The sequence below is a fragment of the Mus caroli genome, unplaced genomic scaffold, assembly GCF_978045245.1.
Source record: "Mus caroli unplaced genomic scaffold, Mus_caroli_1 scaffold_17, whole genome shotgun sequence".
NCBI classification, from domain to species: Eukaryota; Metazoa; Chordata; class Mammalia; order Rodentia; family Muridae; genus Mus; species Mus caroli.
The window spans coordinates 30,032,501-30,059,467 of record NW_028227272.1 but is presented as its reverse complement, the minus strand read 5'-3'; the positions used below and the strand labels follow the sequence as shown (position 1 = coordinate 30,059,467).

The following is a 26,967-nucleotide window of genomic DNA, read 5'->3' as shown; positions in this document are numbered from 1 at the left end:
CCCCTATCTGATTTAGGATTGGTAAAGATTCATTCCCAATCTGTTGGTGACCTTTTTTGTCTTATTGACGGTGTCTTTTGCCTTGCAGAAGCTTTGAGATTTTATGAGGTCTCATTGATCAATTCTCAATCTAACATCACAAGCCATTGCCGTTCTGTTCAGGAATTTTTCCCCTGTGCCCATATCTTCTAGACTTTTCCCTACTTTCTCCTCTATAAGTTTCAGTGTCTCTGGTTTTATGTGGAGTTCCCTGAGCCACTTAGACTTGAGCTATGTACAAGGAGATAAGAATGGATCAATTTGCATTCTTCAACATGATAACTGCCACTTGTGCCAGGACCATTTGTTGAAAATGCTGTCTTTTTTCCACTGGATGTTTTTAGCTCCCTTGTCAAAGATCAAGTGACCATAGGTGTGTGGGTTCATTTCTGGGTCTTCAATTCTATTCCAATTGATTTACCTGTCTGTCACTGTACCAGTGCTATCCTAGGCTTTTTTGTTATTCCAGATGAATTTGCAAAATGCCCCGTTTAACACTGTGAAGAAATGATTTGGGATTTTGATGGAGATTGCATTGAATCTGTAGGTTGCATTTGGCAGGATAGCCATTTTTACTATATTAATCCTGCCAATCCATGAGCACAGGAGATCTTTCCATCTTCTGAGATCTTCTTTGATTTCTTTCTTCAGAGATTTGAAATTCTTATCATACAGATCTTTCACTTCCTTAGTTGGAGTCGCACCAAGGTATTTTATATTATTTGTGACTATTGTGAAGGGTGTTGTTTCTCTAATTTTTTTTGGCCATTTTTTTTTAATTAGGTATTTATTTCATTTCCATTTCCAATGCTATCCCAACCCTCAGTCTTTTTTAGAGGTTATGTTATATGACATTTTTAGGAGTCGATCTACGTGCTTGGCCTTGGTGGGGGTTGAACGACATGGTTCCTGCCCCTGGGACAGGGCTAGCAGGTATGGGCCTCTACAAGTGTTAATGGCTGCTGTGGATGTAAGGCTTGTTTATATAATAATGTACATATTTTCATTTTCCTCACTTGAGGAATGTCTTCCCTGTTAATGTTAATGACTCCATGATAATGAGAAACAGCATGAGTCCAGGAGCTGAGGCTGTGTCTGTGTCTCAGGGTAAATGGTAAATGCCAGGGCAGCCCTTAAGGAAAGAACTGTAAAACACGAGTTCAAAATATAATTTAATTTCTCAACTGTGTAAATAAAGTATAAGGATGCAGTATGAATTGTATAAGGAGCTTTACAGATCTAAAGGAACAGAGGCAGCTGCACTATGAGCCAGCGTGTCAGAAAGATGCTAAGGAAGGAGAGAAAGAGATTTAGGGAGTGGTGGTTACAGGAGATCCCACCCAGCTGAGTTTTTTGTTGTTGTTGTTGTTGTTTGGGTTTTTTTGTGGTATTTTTGCTTGCAAAGGCAGACAGATTCCTGAGTTCAAAGTCAGCCTGGGACAGAGAAAGTTCAGGTCCAGGTCCAGACAAGATAGAAATGGTAATTTCAGGGTGGTGTCCCACCCAGTTAATTTATTGTATGTACTTAACAGAAGCAGACGATCTCTGAATTCTTTTGCAATGTTAAATATATATAAATATAAATATATATATACATATATATATATATATGTATATATATATATATATATTTGCTGTCTCCTAAGAATCCAGGGATCCTGAGTTACTGATTCTTGGGATAATCAGAAGGGAGCCTGGGGTACTGACTGAATTGATATGTAAATAAAACGCTGGGCTTTTGAACGGGCTATCCTGAGGATTTATAAGAATAGCAAGAGAAAGCCCGGGCATGGTGGCGCACGCCTTTAGTCCCAGCACTTGGGAGGCAGAGGCAGGTGGATTTCTGAGTTCGAGGCCAGCCTGGTCTACAAAGTGAGTTCCAGGACAGCCAGGGCTATACAGAGAAACCCTGTCTCGAAAAGAAAGAAAGAAAGAAAGAAAGAAAGAAAGAAAGAAAGAAAGAAAGAAAGAAAGAAAGAAAGAAAGAAAGAAAGAAAGAAAAGAAAGAATAGCAAGAAGCTCGTCCTTGGCAACACTCCTCTCGTGGTTTTGAGGGTAAGTAATATTTCCACACTGGCCACCGACTTATTTAATCTTCTTTCCTCTCTGCTTTAGGGAAGAGGTGGAAGTCGTGGGGTCTCCTTCAGAGGTTTTACAACCTGAGGTCACTGTGGTGGTGACAGGAGAGCCACCTGAAGCTGCAGAAGAAGATCTGGATTACGAAGAAGAGGAAGAGACCTCCCCAGAAGTCATAGAGACGCTGTCCCTTCTAGACGTGCTGAGGGTGTCGGCAGTCATGGAGGACGTCATTGACCAGCTCTCTATTCTCGGCTACATCATTCCGGTTCAATACGAAAGAAGGCAGAGCCTCACCCAGGTGAGCGCACACACCTCAACCCATCTTGTTCTCTTTCCTCTGGGCCTCTCCGTTATTGGACTACCTGGGCCATTCAACTTAGCTTGGAAGCAGCACCTTTACAGCAAATAAAGGGCCATGTCACCGTTCTTTGAGATCTGTGGCCAAAATGGAAAAAGTGCCATAGAGCTTACAGTACTTCAGTATGCTGCTGCAGTATGTTGGCTTTGTCCAAAAGGCTCTGAGCTAAGACTGCCTGCGGTGTACACAGATTCTGGATTTCTGGATCAACCAACATCTGGTAACAACATATTTGACTGTGTTAGAGTTTTCCCCTTTATCACCTTTCCCTAAGCATTTCGGTAAAACAACTGTACATTGTGCATCATAAGCAATCTAGAGCCTGTTTTAAATGTAGAGAGCTTTTACATAGATTGTGTGCCAACATTGCAGCAGCTTTATTTAAGGGGCTTGAGCAGCAGCCAGTGATGCCCTGGAACCTATCCTCTGGATGTTACAGGGCTGCTGTACATATGGAGATCACATGTTAGGTTTTTTTGTGCTAAAAGCCAAGGGGACAGTAGAGGAAGAGATTCATCTGGATCCTATCAACACTGCCTGTGTCATGGTAATATTTATTTGGGGGATTTTACCCCACCTTAGATCATTTAGTTCCCAAATAAAAGACATAAAACCTTTGGAAGGGTCCATGATTTGCTAAAGAATGATACAGTGGACTCAGTAGTATGTAAACGCAGGGTGTTTTATTCTGCAGAAGTCCAGCATGCTGGGCTCTCCCATTGCCAAATAAGGAGACAACCAAGTGAGCTTACAGGCCTGATTTAAAATCACATTAAGGAATTCCAGAGTAGGTGACCTCTATGTTAGTCTGTTGGTTCCATCTGTACAGATGTGATGGTTTGTATATGCTTGGACCAGAGAGTGGCGCTATTAGGAGGTGTGGCCTTGTTGGAGTAGGTGTGTTACAGTGGGCGTGGGCTATAATACCCTAGTCCTAGCTGCCTGGAAGCCAGTATTCAGCTAGCCGCCTACAGATGAAGATATAGAACTCTGAGCTGCTTCTGCACCATGCCTGCCTGGATGCTGCCATGTTCCTGCCTTGATGATAATGGACTGAACCACTGACCCTGTAAGCCAGCCCCAAGTAAATGTTGTTCTTTACAAGACTTGCCTTGGTCATGGTGTCTGTTCACAGCAGTAAAACCCTGACTAAGACAACTGACATTCCATTACCAGGCTTTTGGAACTGGACACTTACTGGGGAGGTCTGGAAACTATTGCTGAGGAAGTAGCTGAGGAAGTCTGGAAACTGCTGCTGACCCATTGCCATCTCATTGCCTCAGACCAGGTGGTGGGGCAGCTTCTGAGGGCATTTGTCCATTTCTTGGAAACAGAGATTTAGGTCTAGTCTCCTGAACTGCCAATTTGAAGCCTGTCTTGGAATCAGCCTAGCTTTCTCACCTTTGTATTTATGATAGCTTTAAAGTACTACAGCTGGGCAGATATCAACCCTCTAAGCCATGTTGTCTACTTCTCTGGCAGTAACCCCCAGATATCACTTGGCATGTTCCATCAGCCTGTCCCACAAGCTGTCATTCATGGCCACACGCTCACCATCTGCCTACCCCATGGCAAGTCCTCCCTTGCTCCTCCTCTCTGTACTTCCCCTCATGGTCCCAGCCTCAGACATCAAGCCTGGGAACTGAAGCCCCACCTACCTCTCCCTCTCTTCTGCCCAGCCACAGGCTGTAGGCATCTTTACTAACCAATCATGGATAACTTGGGGTGGGGGGCAAGGTTTATACAATAAAAGTTGGAATATGTGAGGATCTGCTCATCTTGGAACAAGACCTTGGGGTACAAAATTTAATATTTGAATACATCAGACTAACCCACTATAGGTTTAATAAAAACTGTTTTTGTTGTTGAATATGTTGCAGCCTACTTTTGTGAATATTTGGAAACCTTACTGTGTCATTATATTTTCAATGTTGACTTCTGGGAATTTTTGAGCTCATGTCTGTGATATTAGCACTGAGAATGCAGAGACAAGATTTCAGTGACTTTGAGGACAGCCTGCTTTACATAGAAAATTCCAGGTCAGGCTGGCGGGATGGCTCAGTGAGTTTAAGCCTGCAAGCAGTCTGCAGCTCATGGCCTCTGTCGCCTGGCACAAGGTTCATGCCAAGCTTAATGACCTGAGTCTGACTCCTGGGACCCACAGTTGGAGGAATGAAACTTCGTCACAGTTTTATTCTGGTTTATAATAGTGATCTTTCACCTACAAAATTTTCTGGCATAATAGATAGGGGCCCTCTTTATGATGTCTTTTTCTTAAAATGATTCATTATTATTTTGAATTATTTATTTGTGTGTATACCTGTATGTGTGCATTTGTGTGCAGGTGCATGAATTCTCTCAGAGGGGAGATCTGAATTTTTATGTACATACATACTCACCCAGGACGTGAAAGCAGAAGGGACCGTGCTGAGGGAGAAGGGAGTCTGCAGCTGGGGACCAAGAGTCTTAGAGTAGAAGCAGAATTAAAATATCAAGTTTTCTCTTACATTTCCATGCCTCCTCCTTGTACAATTTCTAAAGTAGTAACTTTATTTTGCCAATTGGAAAATGGAGGCATAGAACGTTAAATAATTATCTAAGGTAAAACTTTGGCTAGCCAGCCAAGCTGCCAGGGTCTGCCTGTCTCTGCCTGCCCAGAACTGGGATCATAGGCTATTCATGCTTAGTAAGAAATAGGGCCAGGGTTCAGGTACAGAAGCTGGCTTTACGGTCCCAATATGTAATCACTGTCAATAGCCCAACCATTTCGTCACAGGTCAGATAAAAATCATCATTTGGAAGGCACATGCTGTCTTATAGCTTCTTGGTACTTGAATTTTGGTCTGAAAAATATTTTGGCTTTTGCTATATGGCCGTCAAGATCTAAACCACATCACTAAATCTGACACTGCCTTTCACTTTTAGTAAATCCCCCCTTTTTAAAAAAAATTTTATTAGGTATTTTCCTCATTTACATTTCTAATGCTATCCAAAAAGTCCCCCATACCCTCCCCCCCATTCCCCTACCCACCCACTCCCACTTTTTGGCCCTGGCGTTCCCCTGTACTGGGGCATATAAAGTTTGCATGTCCAATGGGCCTCTCTTTCCAGTGATGGCCGACTAGGCCATCTTTTGATACATATGCAGCTAGAGTCAAGAGCTCTGGGGTACTGGTTAGTTCATAATATTGTTCCACCTATAGGGTTGGAGATCCCTTTAGCTCCTTGGGTACTTTCTCTAGCTCCTCCATTGGGGGCCCTGTGATCCATTCAACAGCTGACTGTGAGCATCCACTTCTGTGTTTGCTAGGCCCTGGCATAGTCTGTAAATCCCCCTTTTATCCTGTATGGTTTTTAGGTTGGCTTGTTGTTTAGTCTGTCTTACTGAGTTGCCCAAGTTAGTATCACACTCAAATTCTCTCCTCACCCAGCTCAGCCTCCCTAGGATCTGATACCACGACTCATGCCAACATGCTCTCTCTGTGTATTTCAGAGTCGTGTTTGACGAGCATTAAGCAGCAATGCTACACAGATGACCGTAATTATGAATATTTATGGATAATACCTGTCTTTGTTCTGGAGAGAATTTGGGATGAAAGAAAATGAAAGAGATGGGGGTTAGCTCAGAGTCAACAAGCCCAGCAGAAGGCCCCATGTTCTGTACCTAGTCTAGAAAGAAATCAGTGAAAATTAGAAAGGTGAGAGAAATAAAAGCAAATGGAGAATTTAAAGTGAAGCCAGGAGCTGGAGAGATGGCTTAAAAGCACTGACTGCTTTTCCAGAGGTCCTGAGTTCAATTTCCAGACACCACATGGTGGTTTTCCTGTAATGGGATCAGATGCCCTTGCTGATGTGTCTGAAGAGAGAGAGCAACAGTGTAGTCGTGTACATAAAATGAGTACATAAATCTTTAAAGTGAAGCCAGGTGGTGATGGCACACATTATTTAAAACCAGCACTTGAAAAGCCATCTCTTCAGCCCCTAAAACAATGTCTTTTTTTTTTTTAATTAGGTATTTTCCTCAATTACATTTCCAATGCTATCCCAAAAGTCCCCCATACCCTCCTCCCCACTCCCCTACCCACCCAAATGGGAATTTTTTTGGCCCTGGCATTCCCCTGTACTGGGGCGTATAAAGTTTGCATGTCCAATGGGCCTCTCTTTCCAGTGATGGCTGACTAGGCCATCTTTTGATACATATGCAGCTAGAGTCAAGAGCTCTGGGGTACTGGTTAGTTCAGAATGTTGTTCCACCTATAGGGTTGCAGATCCCTTTAGCTCCTTGGATACTTTCTCTAGCTCCTCCATTGGGGGCCCTGTGATCCATCCAATAGCTGACTGTAAGCATCCACTTATGTGTTTGCAAGGCCCCGGCATAGTCTCACAAGAGACAGCTATATCAGGGTCCTTTCAGCAAAATCTTGCTAGTGTATGCAATGGTGTCAGCATTTGGAGGCTGATTATGGGATGGATCCCTGGGTATGGCAGTCTCTAGATGGTCCATCCTTTTGTCTCAGCTCCAAACTTTGTCTCTGTAACTCCTTCCATGGGTGTTTTGTTCCCAATTCTAAGAAGGGGCAAAGTGTCCACACTTTGGTCTTAGTTCTCCTTCAGTTTCATGTGTTTTGCAAATTGTATCTTATATCTTGGGTATCCTAAGTTTCTGAACTAATGTCCACTTATCAGTGAGTACATATCGTGTGAGTTCTTTTGTGATTGGGTTACCTTACTCAGGATGATGCCCTCCAGGTCCAACCATTTGCCTAGGAATTTCATAAATTCATTCTTTTTAATAGCTGAGTAGTACTCCATTGTGTAGATGTACCACATTTTTTGTATCCATTCCTCTGTTGAGGGGCATCTGGGTTCTTTCCAGCTTCTGGCTATTATAAATAAGGCTGCTATGAACATAGTGGAGCATGTGCCTTTCTTACTAGTTGGAACATCTTCTGGATATATGCCCAGGAGAGGTATTGCTGGATCCTCCTGTAGTACTATGTCCAATTTTCTGAGGAACCGCCAGACTGATTTCCAGAGTGGTTGTACAAGCTTGCAATCCCACCAAACAATGGAGGAGTGTTCCTCTTTCTCCACATCCTCGCCAGCATCTGCTGTCACCTGAACTTCTGATCTTAGCCATCTGACTGGTGTGAGATGGAATCTCAGGGTTGTTTTGATTTGCATTTCCCTGATGGTTAAGGATGCTGAACGTTTTTTCACATGCTTCTCAGCCATTCAGTATTCCTCAGGTGAGAATTCTTTGTTTAGCTCTGAGCCCCATTTTTTAATGGGGTTATTTGATTTTCTGAAGTCCACCTTCTTGAGTTCTTTATATATATTGGATATTAGTCCCCTATCTGATTTAGGATAGGTAAAGATCCTTTCCCAATCTGTTGGTGGCCTTTTTGTCTTATTGACGGTGTTTTTTGCCTTACAGAAGCTTTGCAGTTTCATGAGGTCCCATTTGTCAATTCTCGATATTACAGCACAAGTCATTGCTGTTCTATTCAGGAATTTTTCCCCTGTGCCCATATCTTCGAGACTTTCCCCCACTTTCTCCTCTATAAATTTCAGTGTCTCTGGTTTTATGTGAAGTTCCTTGATCCACTTAGATTTGACCTTAGTACAAGGAGATAGGAATGGATCAATTCGCATTCTTCTACATGATAACCACCAGTTGTGCCAGCGCCATTTGTTGAAAATGCTGTCTTTCTTCCACTGGATGGTTTTAGCTCCCTTGTCGAAGATCAGTGACTATAGGTGTGTGGGTTCATTTCTGAGTCTTCAATTCTATTCCATTGGTCTACTTGTCTGTCGCTATACCAGTACCATGCAGTTTTTATCACAATTGCTCTGTAGTACAGCTTTAGGTCAGGCATGGTGATTCCACCAGAGGTTCTTTTATCTTTGAGAAGAGTTTTTGCTATCCTAGGTTTTTTGTTATTCCAGATGAATTTGCAGATTGCACTTTCTAATTCGTTGAAGAATTGAGTTGGAATTTTGATGAGGATTGCATTGAATCTGTAGATTGCTTTTGGCAAGATAGCCATTTTTACAATGTTGATCCTGCCAATCCATGAGCATGGGAGATCTTTCCATCTTCTGAGATCTTCTTTAATTTCTTTCTTCAGAGACTTGAAGTTCTTATCATACAGATCTTTCACTTCCTTAGTTAGAGTCACGCCAAGGTATTTTATATTATTTGTGACTATTGAGAAGGGTGTTGTTTCCCTAATTTCTTTCTCAGCCTGTTTATTCTTTGTGTAGAGAAAGGCCGTTGACTTGTTTGAGTTAATTTTATATTCAGCTACTTCACCAAAGCTGTTTATCAGGTTTAGGAGTTCTCTGGTGGAATTTTTAGGGTCACTTATATATACTATCATATCATCTGCAAAAAGTGATATTTTGACTTCATCTTTTCCAATTCGTATCCCCTTGATCTCCTTTTGTTGTCGAATTGCTCTGGCTAGGACTTCAAGTACAATGTTGAATAGGTAGGGAGAAAGTGGGCAGCCTTGTCTAGTCTCTGATTTTAGTGGGATTGCTTCCAGCTTCTCACCATTTACTTTAATGTTGGCTACTGGTTTGCTGTAGATTGCTTTTATCATGTTTAGGTATGGGCCTTGAATTCCTGAACTTTCTAAGACTTTTATCATGAATGGGTGTTGAATCTTGTCAAATGCTTTTTCCGCATCTAAGGAGATGACCATGTGGTTTTTGTTTTTGAGTTTGTTTAATATAATGGATTACATTGATGGATTTCCGTATATTAAACCATTCCTGCATCCCTAGAATAAAACATACTTGGTCAGGATGGATGGTTGTTTTAATGTGTTCTTGGATTTGGTTAGCGAGAATTTTATTGAGTATTTTTGCATCGATATTCATAAGGGAAATTGGTCTGAAGTTCTCTATCTTTGTTGGATCTTTCTGTGGTTTAGGTATCAGAGTAATTGTGGCTTCATAGAATGAGTTGGGTAGAGTATCTTCTACTTCTATTTTGTGGAATAGTTTGTGCAGAACTGGAATTAGATCTTCTTTGAAGGTCTGATAGAACTCTGCATTAAACCCATCTGGTCCTGGGCTTTTTTTGGTTGGGAGACTATTAATGACTGCTTCTATTTCTTTAGGGGATATGGGACTGTTTAGATCGTTAACTTGATCCTGATTTAACTTTGGTACCTGGTATCTGTCTAGAAATTTGGCCATTTCGTCCAGGTTTTCCAGTTTTGTTGAGTATAGCCTTTTGTAGAAGGATCTGATGGTGTTTTGGATTTCTTCAGGATCTGTTGTTATGTCTCCCTTTTCATTTCTGATTTTGTTAATTAGGATGCTGTCCCTGTGCCCTCTAGTGAGTCTGGCTAAGGGTTTAATCTATCTTGTTGATTTTCTCAAAGAACCAGCTCCTCGTTTGGTTGATTTTTTTTGAATAGTTCTTGTTTCCACTTGGTTGACTTCGCCCCGAGTTTTATTATTTCCTGCCGTCTACTCCTCTTGGGTGAATTTGCTTCCTTTTTTTCTAGAGCTTTTAGGTGTGTTGTCAAGCTGCTAGTGTGTACTCTCTCTAGTTTCTTTTTGAAGGCATTCAGAGCTATGAGTTTCCCTCTTAGAAATGCTTCATTGTGTCCCATAGTTTGGGTATGTTGTGGCTTCATTTTCATTAAACTCTAAAAAGTCTTTAATTTCTTTCTTTATTCCTTCCTTGACCAAGGTAGCATTGAGAAGAGTGTTGTTCATTTTCCACGTGAATGTTGGCTTTCCATTATTTATGTTGTTATTGAAAAATCTAAAGCCTTAGTCCATGGTGGTCTGATAGGATGAATGGGCATTTCAATATTTTTGTATCTGTTAAGGCCTGTTTTGTGACCAATTATATGGTCAGTTTTGGAGAAGGTCCCGTGAGGTGCTGAGAAGAAGGTATATCCTTTTGTTTTAGGATAAAATGTTCTGTAGATATCTGTTAAGTCCATTTGTTTCATAACTTCTGTTAGTTTCCCTGTGTCCCCATTTAGTTTCTGTTTCCATGATCTGTCCATTGGTGAAAGTGGTGTGTTGAAGTCCCCCACTATTATTGTGTGAGGTGCAATGTGTGCTTTGAGCTTTACTAAAGTTTCTTTAATGAATGTGGCTGCCCTTGCATTTGGAGCATAGATATTCAGAATTGAGAGTTCCTCTTGGAGGATTTTACCTTTGATGAATATGAAGTGTCCCTCCTTGTCTTTTTTGATAACTTTGGGTTGGAAGTCGATTTTATTCGATATTAGAATTGCTACTCCAGCTTGTTTCTTTAGACCATTTGCTTGGAAAATTGTTTTCCAGCCTTTCACTCTGAGGTAGTGTATGTCTTTTTCCCTCCGATAGATTTCCTGTAAGCAGCAGAATGTTGGGTCCTGTTTGTGTAGCCAGTCTGTTAGTCTATGTCTTTTTATTGGGGAATTGAGTCCATTGATATTAAGAGATATTAAGGAAAAGTAATTGTTGCTTCCTATTATTTTTGTTGTTAGAGTTGGCATTCTGTTCTTGTGGCAGTCTTCTTTTTGGTTTGTTGAGGGATTACTTTCTTGCTTTTTCTAGGGCGTGGTTTCCGTCCTTTTATTGTTTTTTTTTTCTGTTGTTATCCTTTGAAGGGCTGGATTCGTGGAAAGATAATGTGTGAATTTGGTTTTGTTGTGGAATACTTTGGTTTCTCCATCTATGGTAATTGAGAGTTAGCTGGGTATAGTAGACTGGGCTGGCATTTGTGTTCTCTTAGTGTCTGTATAACATCTGTCCAGGATCTTCTGGCTTTCATAGTCTCTGGTGAAAAGTCTGGTGTAATTCTGATAGGCCTGCCTTTATATGTTACTTGACCTTTCTCCCTTACTGCTTTTAATATTCTCTCTTTATTTAGTGCATTTGTTTTCTGATTATTATGTGTTGGGAGGAATTTCTTTTCTGGTCCAGTCTATTTGGAGTTCTGTAGGCTTCTTGTATGTTCATGGGCATATCTTTCTTTAGGTTTGGGAAGTTTTCTTCTATAATTTTGTTGAAGATATTTGCTGGCCCTTTAAGTTGAAAATCTTCATTCTCATCTACTCCTATTATCCGTAGGTTTGGTCTTCTCATTGTGTCCTGGATTTCCTGGATGTTTTGAGTTACGGTCTTTTTGCTTTTCGTATTTTCTTTGATTGTTGTGCCGATGTTCTCTATGGAATCTTCTGCACCTGAGATTCTCTCTTCCATCTCTTGTATTCTGTTGCTGATGGTCGCATCTATGGTTCCAGATTTCTTTCCTAGGGTTTCTATCTCCAGCGTTGCCTCACTTTAAGTTTTCTTTATTGTGTCTACTTCCCTTTTTAGGTCTTGGATGGTTTTATTCAATTCCATCACCTGTTTGGTCGTGTTTTCCTGCAATTCTTTAAGGGATTTTTGTGCTTCCTCTTTAAGGTCTTCTACATGTTTAGCAGTGTTCTCCTGTATTTCTTTAAGTGAGTTATTAAAGTCCTTCTTGATGTCCTCTACCATCATCATGAGATATACTTTTAAATCCGGGTCTAGCTTTTCAGGTGTGTTGGGGTTCCCAGGACTGGGTGGGGTGGGAGTGCTGCGTTCTGATGATGGTGAGTGGTCTTGGTTTCTGTTAGTAAGATTCTTACGTTTACCTTTAGCCATCTGGTAATCTCTGGAGTTAGTTGTTATAGTTGTCTCTGGTTAGAGCTTGTTCCTCAGGTGATTATGTTAGCCTCTATCAGCAGACCTGGGAGACTAGATCTCTCCTTAGTTTCAGTGGTCAGAGTACTCTCTGCAGGCAAGCTCTCCTCTTGCAGGGAAGGTGCCCAGATATCTGGCGTTCGAACCTGCCTCCTGGCAGAAGTTGTGTTCCACTCACCAGAGGTCTTAAGATCCCGTGGAGGGTCCTATGGGGACCTTGTTGGTGTCAGCAGACTCCACACCCAAGGTACTCCGGTGCTGGCGTGGACCAGAAGGGACTTGTGACCCGGATCAGGCCGGGTTTTCTGCTTCCCTAATTAATGCAGTCTCAGGTCCTGCGCAATTGGATTAGGGCAGAAGCTGTGTTCCACTCACCAGAGGTCTTAAGATCCCGTGGAGGGTCCTGTGGGGACCTTGTGACCAAGGTACCCCAGTGCTGGCGTGGACCGGAAGAGCCTAAAACAATGTTTTTAACCTTTATTTTTAGAAAGCTAGCCACGAAGGAGCATCGATGATTACAACCACACCGAAAAAATCTACTTCTTTGATAACTAAAGAAAAATCCATGATGGCAGAAAACAAACAGAGAGGGCAGGACTTTACCTTTAAAAAACCTACAAAGCAGACCATGATGACTCTGGAGACACTGAAGAAAATTCAGAATGACAGGTAAGGGCGAGCAGGTCTGGGAAGGTAAGGGTATGTGAGGTAAGGACGGTGTTAAGGGGGTTGCTTAACTTGGTTTAGTGTTGTGTTGAGTGACCACGGAAACAGGTTCACCTGCAGATCCCTTAGAGGCAGAGTGGTACAGTTTAAAACATGGTGGCTGTATTATGTTGGACAGGTTAAGGAGCCTTTGTTTTTGCCTTTCCTCCTACTCTTCCCCTCCCTCTTTCCTCCCTCTCCCTCTTTTCCCTCCCTCTCCTCCCTCTTTTCCCTCCCTTCCTTCCTTCCCTCCCTCTCTTCCTCTCTCCCTCTCTTCTTTCATTTCCATTCTTTCTCAGAGTCTCTAGTCTCAGATGTTCTGGAACTCACTGTACTGTGTAGACCAAGCTGGCCTCAAGCTCCTGGTCCTGGCTCTGCCTCCTGAGGGCTGAGCATACAGGTCTGCACCACCGTATCCTATTTTAGCTTCATAACTTCAATATGCCACCTTTTTCCTTTTTATGGTACTGGAAACCTCTCTCTCTCTCTCTCTCTCTCTCTCTCTCTCTCTCTGTATCTCTCTCTTTCCCTCCCTCCCTCTCTCCCCTTCTCTTTCGATTTTGTTTTTTGAGACAGGGTTTCTCTCAAGACAGGTTTTCCTCTTGTCTGTCCTGGAACTTACCCTCTAGTCCAGGAACTCACAGAGATCCACCTTCTAAGTGCTGGAATTAAAGGTGTGTGTCACTATGCCCACTTAGCTCCTGGTTTTCTTTTCTTTTCTTTTTTTTTTAGATTTATTTATTTATTTATTTATTATATGTAAGTACACTGTAGCTGTCTTCAGTTACGGATGGTTGTGAGCCACCATGTGGTTGCTGGGATTTGAACTCTGGACCTTCGGAAGAGCAGTCTTCCCACTGCTCTTACCCACTGAGCCATCTCACCAGCCCGGTTTTCTTAATTAGAAAGGAAGGAAGGAAGGAAGGCAGGAAGGAAGGAAGGAAGGAAGGAAGGAAGGAAGGAAGGAAGAAAGGAAGGAAGGAAGGGAGGAAGGAAGGAAAAGAAAAGAGCCTAATAATTAAAAAGATTTTAAATTATGGTGTGATTATTTTTTGTTTGTTTTTTTTTAAAGATTTATTTATTTATTTTATGTATGTGAATACATTGTTGCTCTTCTCAGACCCACCAGAAGATGGCATCGGATCCCATTACAGATGGTTGTGAGCCACCCTGTGGTTGCTGGGATTTGAACTTAGGACCTCTGCTAGCAGGCAGTGGTGGTGCTTGCCGTTCATCCCATCATCAGAATCAGAGGCAGGAGGATCTCTAGCAAGCTGGGCAAGAAGGGCCCACATAGCTAATTCCAGGATAGCCAGGGCTATAGAGAGACAGAGACCCTGTCTCAAAGCAACAACAAAAATAAATAAATAAATAATAAATAAAACCACCTTTTCCTCGTTTCTTATTGTACCAGACACGCACATATTAACTAGAATCTAAGTCACAATTTGAAACAAAATAGAACCACATATGCCCCTCTGTGAAGACAATACAGTCCTTTCAACTGGTGCATTTTTTTTTTTTTTGTCACAGACTGTGTCTTGCTTTTATTTTTGTTCCTATTCAACATTACATGCTGGTTTGTTTTTTTTTTTTTTTTTAAAGATTTATTTATTATTATATTTAAGTACACTGTAGCTGTCTTCAGACACACCAGAAGAGGGCGTCAGATCTCATGTGAGCCACCATGTGGTTGCTGGGATTTGAACTCAGGACCTTTGGAAGAGCAGTCAGTGCTCTTACCCACTGAGCCATCTTGCCAGCCCGACTACATTGATTTAAGATCTAAGTGGCCACTGCCTTTCTGACATTACTGTAGCCATTTTGGTCTTATGCCTGTAGCCAGCCATCTTACATTGTTATAGAGGACCTTTCTAATGGCCAAATTAAGCATTAACTGCATATCCTGTTAAATGCTATACTTGGGTGTTCTTGGAAATTCCTCAGACCCTTGCCCTCCTTTAGAGCCAAACACAATAAAGGTCGGTTAGAAGTGCTTTGTATAGTTAGCTACAATACGCTTGGACCAGAACCAACCGCAGCAACCCCCCCCCCCCCCCAGTACCTTCCTGCCCCTGTGGATGAGCTTTTATGGTTGCTATGAACCTTTGTGGAGTTTGCCTTTATAAGATGCCCATGGGAAACAGTCAGGGACGCAGTCTCAGCTCCTGAATCTGACCTGTGCCCCTGATCACAAGAGGTCCCAAGAAGTGTGTGTTCAATAAACTGTCCCTGCTTGACTGAGATAGGTGACTGAGTGGTTTGTGGGGGTGATTCCTGGACCACTACAACTATGTACCCCAAGATTGTGAACTAGAAAATAACCCAAGAGCTTTCTGTAAACAAGAGCTAAATAAAGTCAATGGTAGGTCAAGAGGTAGAGCAAGCAGCCAGTTGACAGGGAGTGAATATACAGAAACCCAGGAAAGAGGAAGGAGGGTCTTTACGACAACGTGAAGAAGAGAGAGCTCCTTCCTTCTGGGAAGTCAGTGGAGCATGAAGGTCAGCTCAGTGCTTTCTCTGCCTCCCTGAGCTAGCAGGCTTTCACCACAATGTCTGGCTCCCAAGTCTTCATTGGTAAATCAAATGACTGGGATTTTTTTTTTTTTTTTTTTTTTTTTTTGAGACAGGTTTCTCTGTGTAGCCCTGGCTGTCCCGGAACTCTATAGCTGGCCTCGAACTCAGAAATCCACCTGCCTCTGCCTCCCAAGTGCTGGGATTAAAGGCGTGTGCCACCACTGCCTGGCCTGGGATTTTATTTTATTTATTTAAAGAGTTATTTATTATATGTAAGTACACTGTAGCTGTCTTCAGACACTCCAGAAGAGGGCGCCAGATCTCATTACTGATGGTTGAGAGCCACCAGAAGAGCAGTCAGTGCTTTTAACCACTGAGCCATCTCTCCAGCCCCTGGGATTTTATTTTTAAAACAAAGATTGTGTTCACTCGTCTACTTTATTGAGACAATCTTTCAGTCAAACTAGAAGTTGTGGTTAGCTAGCCAGCTTGCTCCAGAGGGACCCCTCCCTGTACAGCCTTCCTTCCAAGAGTTAGAATACAAGTAGGTCACCACACGAATAGCACATTACATAGGCCCTGGGATCTGAACTCTAGTCTTGCCATTTGTACAGTAAGCCATTGAGCCACCTCCCAAGCCCCTGAATCTTTTTTGAAACAAGGTCTCTGTAGCATAGTTTGGCCCCGAAGCTGCTATGTAGTCCAGGGTGTCCTTGAACTGTGCTGGTCCTGCAGACTCCCCTTCTGCTAGGATTACAGGTGTGGACCGACATGCCCAGCCCCTTCTAGTGTTTACCTGGTGTGGCTTCTGCAGCTCTTTGTTTGTTTGTTTGTTTGTTTAGTTTAGAATAGAGTTTATTTAGGGCACGGGGAGAGGAGTTAAGAGAGCAGTAGAGACAGAGAAAGGCAGACAGAGGGAGAGAGTAGAGACGTAGAGGTCGGCCATGAGCACATGGAGAGAGGGGGGAAGGGAATGGGGAGAGAGGACAGGATGTAAGAGAGAGGCAAGAGGGTAAGAGTTGTTTGTTTGTTTGTTTGTTTTTGTTTTTTTGAGACAGGGTTTCTCTGTATAGCCCTGGCTGTCCTGGAACTCACTTTGTAGACCAGGCTGGCCTCGAACTCAGAAATCTGCCTGCCTCTGCCTCCTGAGTGCTGGGATTAAAGGCGTGTGCCACCACGCCCGGCTGTTTGTTTGTTTTGAGACAAGAGTTTCTCTGTGTAGTTTGGACTGTTCTAGCACTCACTGTGTAGACCAGGCTGGCCTAGAGCTCACAGAAATCCAACTGCCTCTGACTCACCAGTGCTAGGACTAAAGGTGTGCACCACCACCACCCAGCTGGGCTTCTGCAGCTCTTTAAGGAGGTAGGGCAGGATGTCTTACCAGCCTATCTTTTTTTGTTCCCCGTGGCAGGCAATATTTCAGTGATGTAATTGTGAATGCCATGATGGAGATGCAAGATTCTGGCTCTTTCACCAGTCTCCTGAAAGCCTTGGGCAAAGAAAGAGACAGCAAAATGAATTTCCATGATGTCATCACAAGGTCAGGGTGGTGATGGACTTGTGTGCTTTGTGATTCTCTTTTTGGATGCTCTAACTGTGTGACATAGGCAGCTCTCAGAGCTTCTCCTGCCTCACAGTAGCTGATACTTCAGGTCTGCTTTGCAATATTTCTTTGCTCACATGTACATGTGTGTGGTGCACAAGTGTGTGTATGCATGCTTACATGTGAGGGGACACACGTACATGTGTAGGTGCATGTATATATGTATGTAGGCCTGAGGTTAACACTGGGAGTCTTTCTTGAGTGTTTCCCAACTTAACTCTTTGAGATAGAATCTCTCAGTTGAAGCCAGAGCTCACCTGCGCAGCTTGCCCTGGGGACAGCCTATCTCTGCCTTCGAGTGCTGGGATAACAGGTGTGGCACTTATGTAAGCTCTGTCCATCTGAACTCTGGTCTTCACGTTTAAGTGGCAAATACTTTAACCAACGAGCAAGCTCCCCAGCTCTGCAAATTTGTGTGTGTGCATTTGTGTGTAAGTGTAGGCATGTGTGTGCCACCGTGTGTCACTGTGGAGGTCTGAGGACAATGGCAGGCGACGACTCTTGCCTTCTATCTTGATTGAATGGAAACAGGGTCTTTCTGTTTTTTTGTTTCTGTGATGCCTCTGAGGACTCCCTTGTATCTGGCTTTCATCTCACTGTACAGTGGGTTACAGGGGAATGCTACTGCACCTGCCGTTATGTTCCGTGTCTCCAAACTCAGGACCACACTTCCTAGTCAGCACTTTACTCACTGAGCAATTTCTCCGGGCCTTGCTTTTTATTTTATGGTGGCATAAAACTTACCAGAAGTCCTAAATTTCCCAAGCACCAAATGTTTACATTCATTCATTTATCACCGGAAGGCAGACTCTAGGGTTCTCAGCTCCTGCAGATTCCTGGCTCCGATGGGGCAACTGTTTAGATGTCCTTGGTTACTTGGATCCACACTATATTAAGAATACCATAGCTCAGTTTGGGGTACAGGATTGTAATCTCAGATACTTGGAAGCTGAAGCAGGGGGATGGCAAGTTAGAGGCCAGCATGGGTAAGTTATGAGACGTAAAAAATAGCCGAGTCAGTGCTGGGAGGCAGTCAGTGGGAGAGAGACTGCCTGGCACACAGAGGCCTGGGTTCAGCCTCTCGCACTATAACGAGGGAAGATACTGCTTCTCTGCTGGCTGTCCTTTTTAAGACAGACCAGACTGAAATCCCTGGACAGTGTCCTAGGCTGTGGTGTAGCTAACAGGGAGCACTTTGTAAACACACTAAGCTCCAAGCTTGATCCACAGCACTGCAAGCAAACAACACAATAGCAAGCAAGAAGCTGGGTGCCTGCCACAGGGCATTTTCCTTCCCTGGGATGTTCAGTACGTTCCAAAGATATCCAAGATAGGGCTAGCGAGGCGGCTCAGTGGTAGAACACCTTTTTTAGCATATGTGACAGAAAAGAAATATTCATTCAGGGTGTTGAGGCAGGAGGGATTTTAGTTGGAGTGTAGCCTGGGCTACGTAGTGACACCTTGTCTCAGATTTAAGAAACAAAACAAAAACAAAGGACTGGAGAGATGGCTCGGCAGTTAAGAACATTGGCTGCTTTTCCAGGTAGCCAGGTTTGGTTCCAAGCAGCCACATGGTGGCTTTCAGCTGTGTGTAACTCCAGTTCCAGAGGCCCTGGTTCCTGACCTCCGTCTGTTCCTGCCTTCACACAGTGTACACACATACACTCAAACATACTTACTACATATAAGATTAAGTAAAAGTAAAAATAAAGCAAACATGCCTTAGGTCATGGCTCTATGTGAAGTGCTGCTGGCGTGTGCTAGCTGCCTGGTAATAACAGTTCCTATTAGAGATCAAGATCCACCCCTCGCTAGCAGGCCAGGCCTGGGCTGTCTCATCCCATGGCAGATAACTGTACATGCTGTAGATACTGTTAAATAGCCTTTATGAGAGGCCATTGTGTTGACCTGAACTCCTACACTAGTCTCCAAAAGGCCAGGCCAGAATGGCTTTATGCCACGTAGTTAAGCCAGACTTTAAAAAAGAGCAGTTTTCTAAAAGCCAGGAAATTCACAACAGCCAGCCAGAGAGTCCCGTGACTCTCTGTCATAACTGAAAAGGCTGTTCTGTCTAAGGGGGCCCTTTAAGGAAAGTCATTTTGAGATGCCCAGTCTGCCTTTCATTCCTAGTTTCTGCTGGCTTGGTCCATCTCTGCCTTTGCTGAACTCATCCGACTTCCTCTATGTCATAGACACACAGCCTGTGAATCTACCTCTGTTTCATAGGTGTTCAGCACATCAGGGCACCTTATAAGTGAGATGATGCCCTTCGTGAATTGGAATAAAGCCAGTTGGATTTGAAGCTAGATTTGCTGAAGTTTTATTCGTTGACAATTACAAATGAATTCTGATTGGGCTTCACTTCTTTTAAATTGTTAGATTTTTTTTTTTAAAGAGCAATTTTAAGTTTACTAAAATATTGAGAAGACAATCAAGAATTAATGTGTCATGTCTTAGTACCTCTGTGCTGCTGTCATACACACTGGGAAATTTAAAAGGAAAGGGGTAGCTGGGAGGTGGTGGTGTACACGCTTAGTCCCAGCACTTGGGAGGCAGAGGCATGTAGGTCTCTGTCATAGAGTTCAAGGCCAGCCTGGTCTATAGCACAAGTTCCAGGATAGCCTAGGCTACACAGAGAAACCCTGTCTTAAAAATAAAACAGAACATACAAACAAAAAACTAAGAAAAGTGTATTTATCCAGTCACTTTCTGTCTTGTTTTCATTCTAATCTGATTTCCTTAGCTTTTAACCCATGTCATTATAAAAATGTTTATGGTGCCAGGCATGGCAGCTTATGACTGTAATTCTAGACCTGGGAGGCTGAGCTATGAGGGCTGCCAGGAGTTTTGTCTAGCCTGGGCTACAGAGTAAGTTCCCGGTTAGCCTGGGCTAAAATGAATCCCTGTCCAGGCAGTAGTGGGGCAGCTGTGAGCTGTCCAGCACAGATGCTGGCAGTCAAACTCAAGTCCTCTGATCGTGACTCTTGAGCCATCTCTCCTGCCTAGAACCGTTTTTTTTGTTTTTTTTTTTTTTAAGAAAGATCTATTTATTTATTTATATTTTTTGGTTTTTTTTGAGACAGGGTTTCTCTGTGTAGCCCTGGAAAGATTTATTTATTATATGTAAATACACTGTAGCTGTGTTCAGACACCCCAGAAGAGGGCATCAAATTTCATTATGGATGGTTGTGAGCCACCATGTGGTTGCTGAAATTTGAACTCAGGACCTTTGGAAGAGCAGTCAGTGCTCTTAATCGCTGAGCCATTCTCTAGCCCTAGAACCTGCTTTGTAAATGTCTGGTTGAGCCTAACACTTGAGAAGTCCTGTTCATTTTTTCCCCATTATTCATTCACTTTACATCCCAGCTGTGCCCCGCCCACACCCCCCACCTGTCCCTCCCCCCAGTCCCCCTTGTCTTCTCTGAGAAAGTAGACCCCCTACATATTCCCCCAATACCCCCTCCCTGCCTCCACTAGGGAACAGCTCCGTTCTTACCGTTCTTACCTCTTCTAGGGAGGAAAAGGGAAGAAAACAGATAAAAACTCTTCAAAAACAGTTACTTGATGTCAAAAGGGAGCGTCAAATGCAAGTACAGGTAAGAATTATCCAGGAGGAGGCCAGCAAAAGCTGCAGAGCTAAGCCTACTCCGTGGACGTCTCTTTCAGAATGAGCTACGGAGGCCATTGTGTTGGCTGAGGTGCTGCCTGGGTGCTGGTGCCCACCTTCAATCCTGGCATTCAGCAGGCCGAGGCAGGAGGATGTCTGAGTCTTAGGCCAGCCAGGGCTACTCGGTGAGATCTTTGGGGAAGAGAGGAGAGAAAGAAAAAGGTACAAGTGTGTCTAGTGAAACTGGGGGCAGCCCCTTGGGGGTTCTGGTCTGCTGTTACCTTCCTAACTGCAGACTCCACACAAGTTTCCTCTCCTGAAAAATTCTATCATAATTTTACAATTCTTGATTTTCTAAAGATGACAGAAGTTGGAATCAAGTTTCATTTGTTGTATGTGCTTCAGCCTGGCCCACCCCACCCCACCCAGCAGTGCTGGTATGGCTAGATAGAAATGTTACCGGATACAGAACTGAGAGGCATAAATATGCTTGGTCTCCTGTAGCTCAGGCTGGCTTAAACTGGCTGAGTAGCCAAGGATGACCCTCTCCTGCGCCCACATCCTGCGTGCTGGAGTCGGGGCGTCAGGGGCGTGTGCCCTCACACCCCACGTCAGGACTGTTTGCTGTAAGTGTGACTTCCATTACTTCAGGCCACTGCTTTCCTGTTTTCCTCTTGCCATCCAACCAAAGTGGCAACCCGACGCGCCAGAGGAGTTATGGCCTTTCCTTGCTTCTAATTCTAAATCTCGATGCTCGGGCTCCCCAAGCCAGGGTGGGTTATGAGAGCTCCTGCTACCATTGCTTTGGCTCACTTCTTACGGCAGCTACAGGGCCTCATGAGCTGGCTGATTCTTATGTCGCTGGATCACCTCTGGATCCAATGATGTGTTCAGACCATGTCTGACAGCAGAGGCAGAGGCAGCTTTGGGTAGAAAGTTTAGTCTGCCATGAGAACCCACAAATGCCCTGTGTCAGTCTGAGGACCTAGGACACAGGGAAGCGCCTGGCTCCATGGACAATCAGGAAGTCAGGCTGTGGTAAGGATGAATCGCTGAGGGAAAGGTGAAAAGAATTCTTAGCCTGTACCGTGGGTGGCTGGCTTGTGCCATGCCTTGTGGGCTGTGTGGCTTGCTGTGAAGATAACGGAAAATAGCTCTTACTCTGTGTCTCACACTGTCACTAAATGTGACAGCCAGCAGGAAGGAAATTAAACTATTCAGAAGCCTAAGGCAATAGAGTTAAACCCAGATGTCTTTGGCTTTTTTTTTTTCTCAAGATTTATTTATATGAGTACACTGTAGCTGTCTTCAGACACAGCAGAAGAGGGCATCAGATCCCACTACAGATGGTTGTGAGCCACCATGTGGTTGCTGGGAACTCAGGACCTCTGGAAGAGCAGCCAGTGAGTGCTCTTTTTTTTTTCCACAGTCAGTGTTATAAACAATTAATATTACATAATATAAACTTTCTGTTTGCCATATAACTCTTTCATAGCCTTCCAGTTTTTAAAAAGTGATTTTTGAAATTATGTGTACTCATGTATGTTTGTCTGTGTGTGAGTTTGCATCTATGTCTGAGTGTGTGTGGTTCTTTTTTTTTTTTTTTTTTTTCAAGAGACAGGGTCTCTCTGTGTAGCCCTGGCTGTCCTGGAACTCACTCTGTAGACCAAGCTGGCCTTGAACTCAGAAATCCTCCTGCCTCTGCCTCCCAAGTGCTGGGATTAAAGGCATGCACCACCATGCCCAGCTTGTGTGTGTGTGTGTGTGTGTGTGTGTGTGTGTGTGTGTGTGTGGTTCTTAAGTACAGAAGATGGACATTGCATCCCCTGGAGCTACAGTTACAGTTGGTTATGAACTGTCCACCATGGGTGCTGGGAAACACAGTTAGGGGCCCAGGAAGAACAGGAAGTGCTCTTAGCCACCTCACCATCTCTCCCCTGACTTCTAGACAACTTGATAAATCCAACCAGAATATGGGTACATCTTGTCCTGTGCTAAAGTCGAGATGCAGATTTTCTTTCAGTTTCTGAAACATATCCAGGTCTTAGCTGCCCAGGGACTCTCACGTAAACTTGGGCCCTTTTCCTTTTTTAAAAAAAAATTTTTTTGTTATTTTACTTTCTTTTTTAAAAAATGATTTTATTTATTTATTTATTTATTTATTTATTTATTTATTTATTTAATGTATATGTATGTACACTGTAGCTGTCTTCAGACACACCAGAAGAGGGCATCAGATCACATTACAGATGGTTGTAAGCCACCATGTGGTAGCTGGGATTTGAACTCAGATCAACTGGAAGAACAGTCAGCGAGCACTCTTAACCACTGAGCCATTTCTCCAGCCCAGCTCTTTCTTTTTTATTGAAAACTTTCTTGTCCTCATCTTTCATGAATTGGCTTACTTATCTTTCAAGTGTCAGGATAAGTAAGTCTCCTCAGATGGCCCTTCTTAGACCCTGTGCTAAGGGAAGTCACTCTTACTGTTTCCCCCGAGCCTCCTGCCTTCTCTACCACACCCTGTTCTCTGTCTACTGCTTAGCTAGGTGTCTGCCAGTGAAGAACTGTCTTTTTTAATCAGTGAGTTTTGAGACTTTAAAATTGTGAGGCACTAGTAACCATCAGAGGTCTATTCTCATGTTCACTGACTCACTGTGGCAGAGTTTTGTCGACTCAACACAGGCTAGAGTCACCTGGGAAGAGAGAACTTCAATTGGGTTGTTTCCATCAGATTGGCCTGTGTGTCTATCTGTGGGGCATTTTCTGGATTAATGATTGATGTAAGGCAGCCCAGCCTGCTGTGGGAGACGTCACCCCTGGGTGGTCCTGGGTTGTATAAGAAAGTAGGCTGAGCAAGTCTGTAAGCAGCACCCCTCCATGGCTGCTACTTCAGTTCCTGCTGCCTTGAGTTCCTGCCAAGACTTCCCTCAGTGATGGGCTGTGACCTTAAATCAGAAAAACCCTTTCTTCCCCAAAGTAGCTTTTGGTCAGTATGTTTTATCACAGCAATAGAAAGAAAACTAGGAGACACTCAGTATATATGCATTCCTACATGACTACAGGTTCTCAGTCCACAGACCCAACCAACCAAGCAGAGCCAGTTTGAAAGAACTTGGATCTGTACTGGATAGACCTTATGGGAAGGACTGGAGTATCTTCAGGTTTTGTTATCCTGGGGAGAAGTGTCTTTGAACCAGTCTCCAGTGGGAGTGGGGTTGAGGTGGGTGTGGGGGTAGGAGTAGGGGTGGGGTGAGTAGAGTCACTCACTAGGTACTAATATTCTGGGTTTTGGAAGGTGAAACCTAGGCCCTAACTAACTTGGCCAATTTCATACAACTGGTTAGTCTGTGGCAAGTCGGATCTTGGGATCACCTTTGACCATTGCTCTTTCTACCAAAGTGAGACCATAATGGCAAATCTGTGGCAAATACTGACTACCAGAGAAGGTTCTGGAAAGACTCGGTCTGTATTTGCTAGTTTGTCTGCTTGCTTCCTCCCTCCCTCCCTTCCTCTTTTCCTTCCTTCCTTCCTCCCACATTTATTTATTATCCTGCGTGGGAGAACATGTGTGGAGGTCAAAGGAGAACTTGAGGGACCCAGCTCTCTTACTCTATCATGTGGGTTCCAAGGGTCACTCTCAGATCCTAAGACTTGGTGGCAAGTGATCCACTGAGCTATCTGGCCAGCACTCTGCATTGTTTTGAGACAGGGTCTCCTGTAGCCTGGGCTGGCTTTGAGCCGCTAAGGATGTAGCTAAGGATGACCTTGGACTTCTGATCATCCTGCCTTCCTTTTCCCAAGGGTTGGGATTATAGGCATGTACCCCATTGCTTCATTTCCTTTCCTTCTTTGAGACAGGGTCTCAGTGTATATCTCTGGCTGGCCTAGAACTTGTCATGTGAACAGGCTTGCTGAAATGCACACTAACCCACCTGCCTGTGCCTCCAGAGTCCTGGGTTAAAGATGTGGTCCACCATGCGCAGCACTATTTGTAATGAGACAATTTCTCCCTCTGCGGACCTGGCTGGCCTAGAATCTGTGATAAGCCTAAGGCTTATGCTTGGCCCTAAGGCTCGTTTTTCTTCATGCTGTTGTGAGAACTAAATACATTCCCCTTAGTGTGCTAGCAGAAGCCACCTCCATGATGATCTTTCTTTCTTTCTTTCTTTCTTTCTTTCTTTCTTTCTTTCTTTCTTTCTTTCTTTCGTTTGTTTTTTGGTTGGTTGGTTTTTTGAGACAGGGTTTCTCTGTATAGCCCTGGCTGTCCTGGAACTCACTTTGTAGACCAGCTGGTCTCGAACTCAAAAATCTGCCTGCCTCTGTCTCCTGAGTGCTGGGATTAAAGGCGTGTGCCACCACACCCGGCTTTATTTCTTTCTTTCTTTTAAAGATTCACTTATTATTATATCTAAGTACACTGTAGCTGTCTTCAGACACACCAGAAGAGGACGTCAGATTTCATTAAGGATGGTTGTGAGCCACCGTGTGGTTGTTGGATTTGAACTCAGGACCTTCAGAAGAGCAGTCAGTGTTCTTAACCGCTGAGCCATCTCTCCAGCCCTTGATGGCTAATCCTAACACAGCTGAGAAGGCGGAAACCTCAGTTAAGACATTTACTCCATCAGATCAGCCCGTAGGTACGCCTTCGGGAATTTTCTTGATTTATAAGCTCGATGAATTTTAAGTTCAGAAACCTGGCCTTCTCTCTGCAGAATGGGAACGAATACATTGCTCACCTCAGGGACCAGCTACAAGAGATGAAGGCGAAAACCAACTTGGAGAATCTTTATATGAAAAGAAATGCTGAGCTGCAGATTTCCCAGACCCAGAAGAAATGTAACCGAGCAGAAGAACTCTTGCTGGAGGAGATTGAGGTAATCTGTGCTACATTAGGCTGTCTGGGGATGGAGCTCAGTGCCAGATTCTGATCCAACTTTGAGTATCAAGAAACAGCAGAACAAGCCGGGCGTGGTGGCACACGCCTTTAATCCCACCATTCAGGAGGCAGAGGCAGGCGGATTTCTGAGTTCAAGGCCAGCCTGGTCTACAGAGTGAGTTCCAGGACAGCCAGGGCTACGCAGAGAAACCCTGTCTCGACAAACCAAAAAAAAAAAAAAAAAAGAAAAAGAAAGAAAAAAAAAAAAAGAAAGAAAGGAAGAAAGAAAGAAAAAAAAGAAAAGAAACAGCAGAACAAAAGGAAAACTCAGGTAGATAGATGATTTGATGATGTCATGTGGGCTGTCACTTTTTTAAAAGTAATTTATCTTGGACTGGAGAGATGAATCAGCTGTTAAGAGTATGCATTTCTCTCAGAGGACCCGAGTTCGGTTCCCAGCACCCCTGTTGGAAGGTTCACAACATCTTGTGACTCCAGCTCCATAATTTAAAATTATGTGTGGATGTGCCTGTGAAGGCAGGAGGCTGTGTCCCACAGAGCTGGAGTTACAAGATGCTTTTGAGCCTCCCAACCTGGGTGCTGGGAGCCAAAGTTAAGTCCTCTAACCAGAGCAGCGTGCACTCCTAACCGCAGAGTTTGCTCCCACCTCAGTGAGGTGTCAGCTATGATAACGTGCCAGCAAAACAAACAAACAAAACACAAACAAAAACGAGGACCAGGAAGATTAAGGTTTTCCCAGAGGTCAAACATTAATTACTCACTGGGGTCTTAAATCCTTGTGAGTAGAGACTTTAGTTGCTATGCCTCCGGCTTCCCGGTGGTGTGCAGGAGAAGCCCGCCGTGAAGCTCCCCTCCCCATGGGCTCTCCAGTCACCCAACCCCTCTGCTTCCCCATGCCCCCCTCTTTCTTCTTCCGGTGGGCCACAGACTCACTTTGTAGTGCAGGACTGGCTTTAAACTGATCCAGCTGCCTCAGCTTCCAGAGTTGTGGGGTTCCAGGTGTGGGCTGTCGTGCCTGGCTCTGACTGAACGTTTCACCACACACACTTTTTTTTTTTTTAAGATTTATTTATTATATAAGTACACTGCAGCTGTCTTCAGACACAGCAGAAGAGGGCGTCAGATTCCATTACAGATGGTTGTGAGCCACCATGTGGTTGCTGGAAATTGAACTCAGGACCTCTGGAAGAGCAATCAGTGCTCTTAACCACTGAGCCATCTCTCCAGCCCCGACCACATGCTTCTTGAATTGCTGTAATTTCCTTCTCTGGGTTGAGAATCTTGAAGCATTGTTTCCAGATGATGAGACTGTGGTGGCCTTTTCTGGGGCCCTTATGTGTATAATGGAGTGCCAGCCCATGGCTCTGTGGTGTTTGTGGAGTACAAAGAGAGTTGAGTGGAGCCACACAATAGCTCTGTCAGGAAGCCTTGGCGTTCCTGGGGTCTGGGCTGCACCCATCATCCGGGAACTG

At 43.9% G+C, this 26,967-nt stretch overlaps 1 protein-coding gene across 4 annotated transcripts in view; it reads left to right on the top strand.

Annotated features, from left to right (window-relative positions):
- Drc9 (dynein regulatory complex subunit 9) overlaps positions 1-26,967 on the top strand; it is a 41,783-nt gene that overhangs the window by 3,798 nt on the left and 11,018 nt on the right. For 3 of the 4 annotated variants that reach the window (XM_085832186.1, XM_021185250.2, XM_021185251.3), the window contains exons 3-7: positions 2,155-2,416; positions 12,654-12,835; positions 16,800-16,928; positions 20,506-20,587; positions 25,311-25,472. In XM_085832186.1, the coding sequence (XP_085688312.1) occupies positions 2,336-2,416; positions 12,654-12,835; positions 16,800-16,928; positions 20,506-20,587; positions 25,311-25,472 (636 nt within the window). In that variant the 5' untranslated portion in view covers positions 2,155-2,335. The remainder of the gene's footprint in view (positions 1-2,154; positions 2,417-12,653; positions 12,836-16,799; positions 16,929-20,505; positions 20,588-25,310; positions 25,473-26,967) is intronic. The other variant, XM_021185252.3, reaches the window with a different exon arrangement.